The 12,957-nt window shown below is 43.7% G+C and overlaps 1 protein-coding gene across 4 annotated transcripts in view; it reads left to right on the top strand.

Moving 5' to 3' along the window:
- The first annotated feature begins 294 nt into the window (after positions 1-294).
- Positions 295-12,957, top strand: part of MAP3K15 (mitogen-activated protein kinase kinase kinase 15) — a 148,423-nt gene continuing 135,760 nt past the window's right edge. The window contains exon 1 of one of the 4 annotated variants that reach the window (XM_043504592.1): positions 295-763. In XM_043504592.1, the coding sequence (XP_043360527.1) occupies positions 448-763 (316 nt within the window). In that variant the 5' untranslated portion in view covers positions 295-447. The remainder of the gene's footprint in view (positions 764-12,957) is intronic. The other 3 variants (XM_043504584.1, XM_038390782.2, XM_038390829.2) reach the window with 3 other exon arrangements.

The raw sequence follows: 12,957 nt of genomic DNA, 5'->3' as shown, positions 1-12,957 counted from the left end.
TAACAGCGGGGCAGCCGGTCGCCCTGTTTGGGGCAGGGAAGAGCCGCCTTGTCCCGGCGCGGGGAGGGGCCGGAGTTGGCGGCACCGCCCCGGGGAGCGAAGCGGGGGCTGAGATGAACCGTCCTGCCAGGGGCAAATTCTCCCCCCGTTGCTGCAGCCGCTGCACCCCCCCCTCCCAAGCCGGCTTCTCCGCCGCCCCCCTCTCAGCGCCCGGCCCCCGCCCTCAACCGCGGCTCCCCCGCCGCCGCCGCCCGAGTGTTGCCCCTGGGCCCCGCCCCGTGCGCGGCGAGGCTGACGCCGCCCGGGGCCGCAGCAGGCTTCTCCCCAGCGCGGGCGGCTGCTCCCTGCCCCACCGTGACGGCTTAAGCGGCCGCTCTGCGGAGAAGCTTCCCCGGCTCCTGCCCCCCGGGGCCGGGCAGCGCCGCCAGGTAGCGCGGGGCGGGCGCCATGGAGCACGGCGGGGGCCCCGCGGCGGAGCAGCTGCCTCTCCTCAGCGGCGAAGCGGAGCAGCCGCCCGGGGCCGAGCCGGCGGCGGCGGCGGCGGGGCCGGGAGGCGAAGGCGGCGTGCTCGCCCCGCGGCCGCGCTCCCTGCGGGCCGTGTACGTGCTGAACGACAGCCCGGGGGCCGGGGCCGGGGCCGGGGCCGGGGCGCTGCAGTGCCTGGTGCGAGCCTGCGCGGCCCAGGGAGCCCAGCTCACCACGGTCAACTTCGGGGAGCTGGACTTCGGGGAGACGGCGGTGCTGGACGCCTTCTACGGCGCAGGTGAGCGGGGCGGGGAGCAGCGCCCGGGTTGCCCCCTGCGCCTAGCCCGGGCAGCGGGGGCGGGCTGGGCACAGGCGGGGCTAGCTCCCTGGGGGATGGGCTCCCCCTCTGCCCCCCCCCACTACTAACTGCGTTATTTCCACAAGCCAGCACGTAGCCGGGCCCAGCGCGGACTCGGACACCTGTTAGAAACCCCCCCCACACACACACACACCCACCTTAAAGAGGAGGGGGGCTCAGTGGGTCCAGCAGTGGCTGCTAGCCAAGATCATCAGGGCTGCAAGCCCATGCTGCCGTGTCCCTGGCCTCAGGTCTGCCGGGCTGGATTGCTGGAGCGCTGCCTGTCCGCTTCGTCCCCTCCGAAACATCCGGCGTTGGCCTCTGCTGGCGGCCGGGCCGCGACAGATGGAGCCTCGGTCTGCCCACTGTGGCCGGCCTCGTGGAAATAAATCGGATTCCTTTCCCCGCCAACCTCCCACACCTGCGTGGGGCCCTGAACAGTTTCTTAGTTTGCTTATGCCTAGTGCCTCCCCTAGTTCTGGATTTTGTCCCTCTCTCCTCTGATGTTGGGGACTGGCAACTGGGGTGTTTGGCTCCAGGGTTTTGAGTCACGCTCCACTCTGCTTAGTCTTCACCTTGCTGGCTCCCCGGGGACTGTATGGGCGGTACAAGATGGTGATCCCCTCTTATCCCTTGAAATGAGAAGAGGGGCAGGAACAGAGCCCACCCCAGGGATGCGTGAAAACATAGAAACCCATGCCAGGCAAAGGAGCTGCTGTTGGTGCCTGTAGAGTATTAAAAAAAAAAAAAAAAAAAAAAAAAAAAAAAGTGGATGGGATGGAAGGATGAGAGCTTGGGGCCCCCTCTTGGAGGGGAATGGGGTGAGCGTGGCAATATCCTTGCCCCCGCTCAAGGGAGCTCTTGCATTTCCCCTATACTAGGGATTCGCAGACCTTTTCATTGTGTAAATCTTTTAGAGAGATTGTCTTATGGACAGCTCCCTTCTGGTAATCTTGCAGACCACCTTACCCACTCCCCCCACCTTTTGTGATTCCTAATATCCTTGTGGCAGCTATTGCTTCCATGGCAAAGTCATGTTAGGACTATGTTTAATGTACCATAGTTGCATTGTAATGAGATTTAGTAGCTGGAAGGAGGAGGAAATGTGACTAACCAGCTCTCTGGAAAGTACAAGAAGTGCTCCATGAACCACAGCCTGGGAAGGTCTTCTGTTGCATTGGCACTGGGTTGGAGGATTGAGGGCATTTGGTAATGGGACAAAAACCTGTTGTCTTTAGGTCACCTAAGGGTATTAGGCATTTGAGCTTCACTGAAATTCAGGGGATTTGCATATCTAACTCTCCTCCTTCAGGCTCTTTTTTAAACCCTAGCCATAGTGTCTTAAGATATTAAATACAATAATCTTTTTTAGCCTTCTTCATTTTCTAGGACCATCAATCCAACATTGCACAAAGAAACTGAATTTTACTTTAAAAACAAAAAATTATAAAATGCTGTATTGAAAAGCCTGTTGTCACTCTGGAAACAATTTCCCGGAAGTCCCTTCCTTCCCTCGAGGTGGGGGGAAGCCAGAGTGTATGAGCAACGAAGACTGGATTTTAGAGGGGCACAAGTGGATTTAAATTTTCAAGAGCTTACTTAGTAGTTGTTGAATTTGTGAATCCATAATATGATTTAAAAAAAAAAATTCTTGTAGAGTTATTTTATTTAATATATTGTTTTAAATGTACTTTTCATTTTCTCTTGCTTTTTACATTTTCTACTTCTGAGCGTCCCCATCCTTCTGGTTCTGATCAAATGCTGCTGATATTCCAGTTGGAAGTAGCCAGTGCTACTGTTCTTTAAAAGGGCAAAGATATTACTGTTGAGTGATTTGTGGCATCCTAGTCCATTAATGGTCTAAATTAAGTAGGCCATCACACCAGTTAGGTGCGAATAGGCCTGTACCTCCTCCATTTTTCTGACCCTATTAAAAATTTTAATAACTATTGTGTTTCCTTCAATTCATATTTACACACTCAGTTTATTTTGGTATCTTTGTTTTCATGATGATATGCCTTAGGGAATTGAAGAACTGCAAACTGATGCTGTATCTCCTGTCTTATGATTTTTATTTTAAATAAAATATGCAATGATGTGTATGAGCCATCAACTATTAATTTTCAAAATAACAAGCAGAGAAGGGAATGGGCACAAAAAGAAGGTAGAGAATTTTCTGAAAGATGAGTGGGGAGTTTTTCTTGGGTGTTGGAAAGACCTCCTTCATGAACCTTTCAAATGCTGAGCCTTATGAGAGAGTAACCTACAGGACAATAGGGCCAGTTATGACATTTGGAAAGCTTTCTCTTGATTATTTGGAATGCTTAAATCTAGTTTAAATTATATTAATTATGACGTGTACAAAACATTGAGAACCTTTGCAATTCTGCCCATTCTATCCTTTTCTCTTCTTTTTTGCCCTTTTGAGAGTTACAGTTCAACCTTCATACTACTGCTAACTACAAAATAAAGCTATATTTTCTACACTGTTTACTCCATATCCTCTCAAAGGAGGGGGATGGAGAATCTGTAATCATACCTGTTGTCTGTCATGTCATTCTGTTCTGTTATCTTATTAATAAAAGCTAGAAACCAAAAGGAATTAAGCTTCCAGAGTGTAAAGTGAGTAAAATAAAGTATTGTTGTTCAAATAGCAGCATGGATGTACATGGAACTTCATAGACAAAATACTCCTCTCTGCTTTTAGTGTTCTGCAATCTAATTTATTCCATTAGGTCAGGAATAAAGTATTCTCATACTGCACATAATTTTTGGTTTCCCACTTCCTTGGGTTATGCCCTCTTTCCCATGTACTTCCACTCTTTCAGCCTTCCTGCTTTCCCCACTCAGAGCTTTGATTCTCTGCATTTCTGAACTATCCCAAGAAATACATAACCTCATTCTTTAAAAATAAAAGTTAATGGCTACCTGCCTTTCACATGACTCATCAGAGGACTTAAGGAAGGGGCAGTATGGACTCCTGAAATACCCTAGCTACTTAAATGCACCCTCTCCCAGAACTCCAACCCAGAGGTGTGAAGCTTCTGCTTAAGGTTCAACGCTCTCAGGAGCATGCAGCAGCTTTGAAGCATATAACAGCCTCTGTTCAAACTGTGTAATGTATTAATGCTTGCATTGTCTCTGTCTGGTGTGTATCTGTCAGCAGTGGTGGATCCACGTACATATGGGTACTCGTGATACAACTTAAGTTTTTCATAATACAACTTCACAATATCAACCAGAATTTGTAAATTGTACAACCACATTCCCAATTCATCAGACTTTGTTCCTGGAGAAGATGGACCTGAGGTGAGTGGGTCCGTGGCTAAAGAAAAGGGGGTCTTTGCAATCCCAGTGTGGAGTCCCCTAATTTGCTTCTGGGGGCAGGAAGGTCATTGGGACTGGGTTTGGCCCAATATGAAGTAGGCTTTAGAATAAGCACATACATCTGAAACCCTCAAGAGACCCTCTGGATCAAAAGGTAGGTGGTTTCTGTTGTAGTAAATGGAACACAGGTGTCAGGGCTGGTGGATTCAGGCTTGGGACAGACCTTTGTGCAGGGACACAAATATCCCTGGAGAATGTGCAAGGGGATAGGAAAATGGCTATACGCTGACTGTATCTAGGAGGACATTTGACCCTATCCCATGACCAGGATTTAGTTGCTCGTGGGTAGGCTGGAACACTGAAATGATAGTACCTGTGGCTAACCGCTTGTTTTACTCAGTGGTGCTAAGCAGTGACTGTGGCCCCGTATCCAGTCTCCAAAGTGAGGCAGCAAGGCAAAGCCAGGCATCACAACTCAGCATTGGCCCAGAATTGGCCAATTGACTTTTTCCTTCTCTGATCCCAAACCCTTTTGTGAGTGGCCTATGTCTAAAGGGACACCTCATCATGCCAGGGGAGAGGCTCTGGGCAACCAGGAAACCCCAGAAAAAAGAGCTAGGTAAAGCACAGTGGTGCAATGTAATCTGGACCCCACAGTGACCTCCATCCTGAGATAGATGCTGAGACTATACCTAGTGGGTCCAATTTTATTCAAAACTAGGATGATGCAGCGTTCTGTTGGCTCTATAGATGACTGGCTAGGGTGAATGGGGTGCTGGTTGACTCCTGCCAGGATTTCAGTATCCCCAGTTTGAGCTTCAGTGGCACATCCTGGTAAGGGTTGTCTGGGATACCCAGAGTGGAACATGCCGACCTCTTCATATTGTTCCCAAACTGTACCAGAGATAGGTTTTGAATCTAGTCCATGATGAGCTGGGGTGAGGCCATTGAGGCATAGAGTAGACTCAAAGAGGGGTGCCAGACTAATTATTTTGGCCAGTAGTCTACCAAGAGGTAAAGGACTACTGCATTTCCTGCTCTGAGTGCCAGTTGGTGGTATTTAGGCTTGCCTACAAGACTCATTATAGTCCTCCTGCTGGTAGGTGCTCAGAGTATGGGGGCCACTTGATACTTGGAAGCTGTGCCCTTTTACTTGGTATCAGCACAGGAGATAGCTAATGAATTACTTGGAGTATTTTCCTGATTGGGAATCCTGATGGTGATTTTAATAGATTGGGGCACTGCATTCATGGCTCTGCTAATCTGGGAGGTATATCCCCTCCTTGATATATGATAGGTAAGAACTTGTGTGAAACCTGCAGATAGACTAGCTAGTAGAGCACTTTAACAGACACTGGAGGGAATGCTGCAAAAAACTGAGACTACCAAACCCAAAATTGGGTTAGGATGCAACCGTACTTACTGTTTATAGTCCAAGAGATCCCACAGTCCTTCCTGGATTTCTCATCATTTGAGTTGTTATATGAGAGAGAGCCCTGGAGTATTTTGGACCGCTAATAAGAGGCCTGGCGTAAGCAAGGTACCACAACCCATAATGTGAACCAGTATGCCTTCTATCTATGGGAACGACTAGACACCGCTCCAATTAGGGGTAATAGAGTCCTAGAGGATGTGGTGCAGCCTGACTTTGCTGGTCCCAAAACTGGAGAAGAGTATCTGTTTCTCGACTGATTACAGGAAGGAGAATGTGATTCCTATCCCATGCCATATATGTTGGATATATTAGAAAAGGCTGGGTATAGAACCAATCTTGGACCTCACCAAAGAGTACTGGCGGAAAGCCCTTGGCCCTAGAATCCAAGGATATAACCACATTTGTCACTCCATTTGGACTGTACCAATATCTGGACCTTCCATTTGCTCTCTCTGAGGCCCTGGACACATTTCAGAAGTTGAGGTGAAAGCACCTTCTATGTCACCAAGCACATGCTGCAGCCTATTTTCACAGCCTGAAATGGACTCTGGTGTGGCACCGGTTCTTTCCCAGGCTGGTGAGATTATCATTGCTCTTGTAACCAAAGTTGGATTCGTTTTCTGTTTCAATAGGACCTCCCTTACTCTTTTCTTCTCCACCTGTCCCAACAGCTTGAGATTTTATTTTTTAAATCTAAATGTTTTCTCACCAAAATTACATTATGTATTAATGTCATACCCCCTCTCGTATCAGAAGCATGAGTCAAGTTGAAAAAATGCAAAACCTTGGTAGGATGCATCTACCATGTATATTGTCATGTGCAGGGCAGGCCTTAGCCCAAATGGCACCCAGACAAGGAACATCTTCAGCCCCCCCATGTGTTAAATGGCTCAATACCTTGTTTTTATTGCATTTGCATTTCATGACTTAGAACGATTTGAATGCATGATTTATCCCAGTCATGTAAGATGATAAATTTGCATGCTAGGATCTGTAAATCTGTATTTATTCATGACATATGTGAGTAAATAAAAAAAAACATTTCCTCTAAGCTTATAGAAACTTTAGAATATAGAATAACTGAAATGTACTAACATCAAGAAATTGAACTGTGCACCAACATTGGGTGGACCAGTATTAAATAATGTTACAGTAGGTGACAGTCTTAGAATGTTAACCTTCAAAGCTTAGGGTTTAGGAAAAGTATCCTTCAGCTCTGCATCATGAATGAATTGGAGAACTTTGAGTGGCAAAGCTCCTGTGTGGCAAAATGTGATGGATGTTGTCCAATTCAACATAGTCTTTATCATTGACATTGGAAGATTCCCCATGGATCAGTGTCTAGTGATACAATTGTTCAAGAGTGTTTTCCTGTTTGCCAACACCTTACTAAGGTCATAAACACCCCCATCCCCCCCAGGTCTTTTCATGGTGCTTCATTTGTCCGAATCTCTTCAGTGGACACTCGAGCAGTGTCAACGACTGGGCAAAAAAACTTCTTGAATTTTTCTTCTGATCGTCCCATCACCTCATCTCTGCCCTCATAACCAAACAGTCTCTCCTCTGATGAATATGAGTTTCCTTGAGGCAGGCTCAACTCCTAAGTTTTCCGCCATTTCTTTGGCGGTAGTGATGGCATCTTCAAATCTGTTGTTTCTGTAGGCCACAATGAAATCAAGGCAGCTTCTCATCAAGGTAGTAGTGGTCACAATGTCTGTGCTTACAACATTTATGTGGAACAGGATATCATGCCAAACCACAATTGAGACCAGAAATTTGAAGTCAGTAATCTGGTTTGCGCCTTGTGTCATATTCCGGCCTCGGCTTTACTCAATTGTGCCAGTTCCATCAGGGTATCATAAATCTTGGGCACTTGGTACCTTACTGGTCTTACACTGTCCATGCGGCTCTCCCAGCAAGTGTCGCTTAGCAGCTTCATGGCTTCATAGTTAGATTTGTAACAATGTCCGTGAGGATCTTCCATCTGATAGTTGATGCTGAAAACAGGACATATATCCTTTGCCATACTCTAAAGAGAGAGACTGAATCTAAAGATGATGACGCTGCATCTCGTACTACCAGGTTGAGGGAATGCAGCCAACAAGGCATGAAAAAAGCTCTTGGATCATTCGGCGCAAGGATCCTTGTTTGGACGCCACTGTTTCTTCCTTTCATGTTCGTGCTGTCGTTGTAGCCTTGGCTATGACAGTCCTGAAACTTTATTTTATTCTCATTCAGAATGTTCTTAAACAGTTCTGTTAGGCCTTTTCCATTAGAGTCGTTTACAGACCAGAAACAGATAAAGTTTTTTCCTTTACTTGGATACAGCCATCCTTGTTGTCTATAAATCTTACTGTAAATGACATCTTTTCACTGTGACTAATGTCAGGAGTGCAGTCCATTATTATGGCCTAGTACTTACTGAACTGCACCAATATGTTATCTTCCTTGTCATAAGGTCAGTCAACTTGTTTTGAATTGTTTTGCTGCAGTAATGGTCTATAGCTTCTTTACAAAATACTCAATGTAGGTGCTTACGCATGACATCCTCGTATTTCCCAAGCAGCTCTACCAAACTGTTATGTTCAGTGAACAATTTATCCGATGAGCTCCAGAAAGCCAAATTATTCTTTTGCAAGAAACAGTAATTGAGATCATACACTCAAGCACGTTTCTCTAATGTTGGGTTTCTACATAATAATGCACTGGTTTTCTGCATCTATGAATTTATGTATCTTGAGCCTGGATTCAACCTCCATCCATTTGGAGTAGGCCGTAAAATGGCTGGGTGACTTTTCATGTTGTATTAGAGCATCAGCTAAGTTATTCCAGTAATTGTACCCAAAAAATGCACACAACGATTTGGCATTCTTGTCAAATATTTTGCAATAAAAATAGAACACTTTGTCAGTTGATTTTGAGTAAACTAGCCAATGCCAATTCAGTTTCTCACCATTTTTGAGCACTGTTTCATAGTGTTGCTTCTGCTCATTAACTGGAAATGTCATATTCTCGGTTTTGCTCAGTTTATTCAAAATTGTATGATCAATATTGGCAGAGTTTAGGATCACTGGCAATAAAGCAGGATCTGTTGTATCGATTTGTGGTGTGCAGTTTTTCTCACTGCTATTTATGTCTTCATGTGAGGCTGATTCTTCTTTATCGTTTCTCTCCTTTTCATGAAAACCAGATTTTTCTTTGTCATTATTCTTTTTCATGTGAGCCACATTCTTCTTTATCATCACTTTCCTTTACGCCGTCAGGAAAACTGGACAATTCTCCACCACTTTCCTCATTTTCCTGTTCTTCGTCTTAAGGTAAATCTGCTAATTCCTTACTAATAGGACTTCCATCATTTATGGTTTGTTCCTCAATTTCTTCTGCACTGAGAAGTTTGATACTGCCTAATCTATGTTGTTCTGTTTCATATATTTTTCCATCAAATTTGCCCCTTGCTGCAGACTAGGTTGTAATTGAGTTTTTTGCTTCCTGTACTGAGTTCCCGAAGGCTTCTTCAGGGGCATCTTTTCTTTTCTACGGGGGAGAACCGACAATATTAGGGAGAGCAAAAGTCTATGTTTCTCAGTTTTAGAAAGTCATCAAACATTACATATTAAGCATGGCAAAAGAAGTAACAGTATTTCTTTTATATTGTTGCACAGATGGGGTTCAATAACTATCTCTGGCGTCTCATTAAATAGTTTATTAGTCGCTACTTACACTCTGTATTTGTGTTTTTAAGACTTGAACTTTCACAATTACACAGTAAAACAAGGTTCACAATATTGCAGCTGAGCTCTCACTTCACTTCATTCTTATATCTCACTGACTGACTGGTGACGTCCCGCCCCTTATATTCCCATAAGGGCATGGCTGACAACATTTTAGGAGGTTCAAGGAAAATGTAGTTCTCAGAAAGTCTGGAAGATTCCACAAGATCCTACAAAGTTCCAGAACGTTCTAGGAGGTTAGTGAAAAATGAGTACACATAGGAATACCTGAAACATTTTACTTGAAACATTCTATTTTCCTTTTTGTCACTAACATCAAAAATAGCACCCTGAGCCTGGAATCACTTGTCTGTTCAGCCTTCTTTCAGGCTGCTTCACAGAGAGAGGGACCTCTCTACATCATCTCCTCTGGGTCTCCTCCCTTCATCTGGGCTAACCCAACTCTTTATGGTAACAAGCCCTACTGTCCGCCAGCTGGGCTTTATTTCTAAATGGGCCCAGCCCACCCTCCAGTGCAAGCAGGCAGGTTAACTGGCTTTTTGGGTCCATATTCATCCTTTCCTGTCCATATTAACCCTTTCCCAGCATGTGTGGGGTGAGGGAGGGAGGCATACAATTCTGACTGTCTGCGCTATGCCTGTCTCTAGTCAGTGAATTAGAGAGAACTTAAGCTCTTAGGTCCTTTACCTTTGCAGACACACATACTTTATATTTTGTAAATTATTTGGAATATTCCTGTTTGAGATTTAATAGTTCAACCATAAGACCTTCGTGTTCTGTTTTATTGCATTTCAACTTGGTCAGAGATGTCAAACGGAGCCTTTGGAAGTGACGTGCCAACAATGTCTGTGGCCAGTGCCTAATGATGTTACAAGCTAACTTTTTAGTGTCATCAACTCTCATAATTTTAACATTTCTCAATATTTGGTGTTTTTTCTTAAAGCCCCAGCTTCTGGCATCATGTGACTTGCCCTCATAGTTGTAGAGAAAACTTGACTAAATTGTACTCTAGATGCTCAGAAACCAGAAAACCAGTAAATAGAACCAAACTGTATTAATTTTTTTAAGCTCTTGTCATGGCTTTTGAATGCTTGAGGGTGGCAATACTTGGATTGCAGCCCACAGCACAGTTTTGCAAATTAATCAGAACTATGGAGGAGGGGGAGAAACATTTCTCCAACTGCAAAATGGGGACAATAGCAGGGCATGAAGCTAGTTTTATTATAGTTTTACATTCTGAAATTTTATAACAAGTAGGAAAGGAGTTACAATTTAACCTATTTAAAGATGAAACTCCTTTTATTCCCCCCTCATTTTGTGGACTCGGGTTGTAGAAAAGTTGACCTTGTCATTTCAGTCAAAAACAATACCAATTGAAAATGCAACTAAAGCCGAGAGCTTCTGTTGCTTTCGAGTGCTCGTGTAATAAGTATTCATCACCTCAGAAGGCAGCAAAGGTTCTTTCCATGTATAAAACCATACTTGGAATGGTTAAGTGCAGCACATAATGTTCCAGCGTAAAACAGTGCTTTTGTTTGAATCAAATGTAAGCAGTTAAAGAATGACCTTCCACAAAAATAATCCAACCAGTAAACAAAATTTTTGTTCTACATCGGAACAGGCAGTGATATCCATCTGTTTCCTTGAGGGACTCCAAGGCCACATCTGAAAAACTTCCCTGGTGAGCTTTATGTTCATTGCATTTAGAAACAACCTTTTTATTTTATTTTGTATGACTTGAAAATAAAGTCATTAAACAGGAAAATCTGGGGGGAAACTTTCTTGACACTATCTTCAGGAACAAAATCATAACGCCAACTTCAGAATCTGAGACTAGTGGAACATACAGAACACATGGCATTTTTCATATGCTCTTACCTGCAGAGTTGCTTGACATAATTGGAAGGCCTCCATAAATTCCCATGACTTCCCCCTTCCCACCACCTGCCAAGCTCTTAAAGTAATTTGTCATGCTCACTGAGAATTACTGCAACATTTCTTTCCTTTGCTGACATTCTTGCACCCCATGAACCTTTCATAAACTAGCCCATATGGTCCAACATGTATTGTGAAATGGACACAAATCATATTGCGGGCACTTCATTGATATCAACAAATGGTGGATTTGAGGCAATTAGTGAAATTTTGGTCAACAACAAAGTCATAGAGTGTTACAGATCCAGTATATGGTAATATGTCTGAGGTTAGACTCAAGTCCTGTAGCTAAAACGTTTGCATGTTTGCAAGTTAAAGGATGAAAGTTTCAGTACTAAATGTTGACTTTTCCTCCTACAAAATTGATGAACACAAGGAGGAAACCATAGTAACTGGTTTCATGCATTGCTTTGTCATGATACACTTCTCCCCATGTAATGCACTGAAAATAAAAAACCAAAATGCTTCATAAACGTTACCACACTTAGGAATAATAATACTGTTTTAACTCACGTTTTCCAGATTGAGAAGCTTGAAGTAAAGAGCTTGTGACGCAATACATACAGCTAAGTAGACACAGTACATACAGTTGTAAGCCCATGGAATAATTTCAGTCATACCTCTGAAGAAAAGGTATATGTTATAGGTATCATCTAAGGTTGATTTGAAGAAGTTTTGAACCTTTCACTAGAATTTGTCTTATTTGTCCCTGACTTTTACATCAAATTATCGGAGAGAAGGTCCAGATTCTGTGCAGCAATACATTTGTTTCCTTCCTACCTGTGTTAACCAAAGCATGGCTATGCTCACACAGCTATAAATTCTGCTGCTGCTAGTGAGAGGGTGTGCTCAAAAGCTCAAGGAATCTTGTTCAGATCATTACTCAACGTTTTGGAGCCTTATTTCAAATGTGAAAAATTTCAGGTTCTGCAAAATCTCTCAACAGGCTCTTTCATAAGACTCTTGTACTTGCTGCTTCTAATAGTGTCAGCAGTATTGTGAGAGAAACCTTTCTTCAGGTGTAATATTTCACTGCTTCCAAGCCTGACCAGAACAAAGAGTTGCGGAAACTTATGAAAATTAGGGGCATGGGAGATTAATGCAGGGGAAAAGTTATCTGAGCTTGATTCAAGTTTTAGGTGATGGCTTAGGTCTGCACTTATCTTAACCAAACTGTTATTTCCCATCTTACTAGTACTACAAGTTAGCATTACTAACATTTGGTAATTAGCAAAGTTAAACTTATAGTGAATCCAAGTGTGTTTATTCATAGTACTCATGAATTCAGTCAGTTTCCCTCAGATAGAAGTCATGGATGTAGGATTGGGCTAATTCAGAGAATTAATCGTATGGCATCTGGGTTAATACAGAGAATTAATTATCTACCATAAATTAACTTAATACAAGGTGAGATCAGATTTATTAGTTTGAGAAACTAATTGTTTCCCTGGTTGTCCCATACATGGCAGTTTGAAAAAATACTTAGGAATCCTGGTTTTTTTAGAATGTTTGTCTTGCATGCAAAGAGAGTGACTGGATGAAATGGGAGTTTGGAATTTGTAAATGAAAATAGGGTTACAGGATTGTACTGTGTGTGTCTCTTTCGAATAGTGCCAGACCAGTCAGCTCTATTGCTCTAATCTAAGTTGAAAATGAAAATCTGCAGTAGAAAAGCTAATATTAACAGTGGTATTACTTCCTGGCAC

Source organism: Dermochelys coriacea, chromosome 1 (assembly GCF_009764565.3).
Source record: "Dermochelys coriacea isolate rDerCor1 chromosome 1, rDerCor1.pri.v4, whole genome shotgun sequence".
Taxonomy (NCBI): Eukaryota; Metazoa; Chordata; order Testudines; family Dermochelyidae; genus Dermochelys; species Dermochelys coriacea.
Note: the sequence above shows the minus strand (reverse complement) of the source record. Positions and strands in the feature narration are given on the sequence as shown.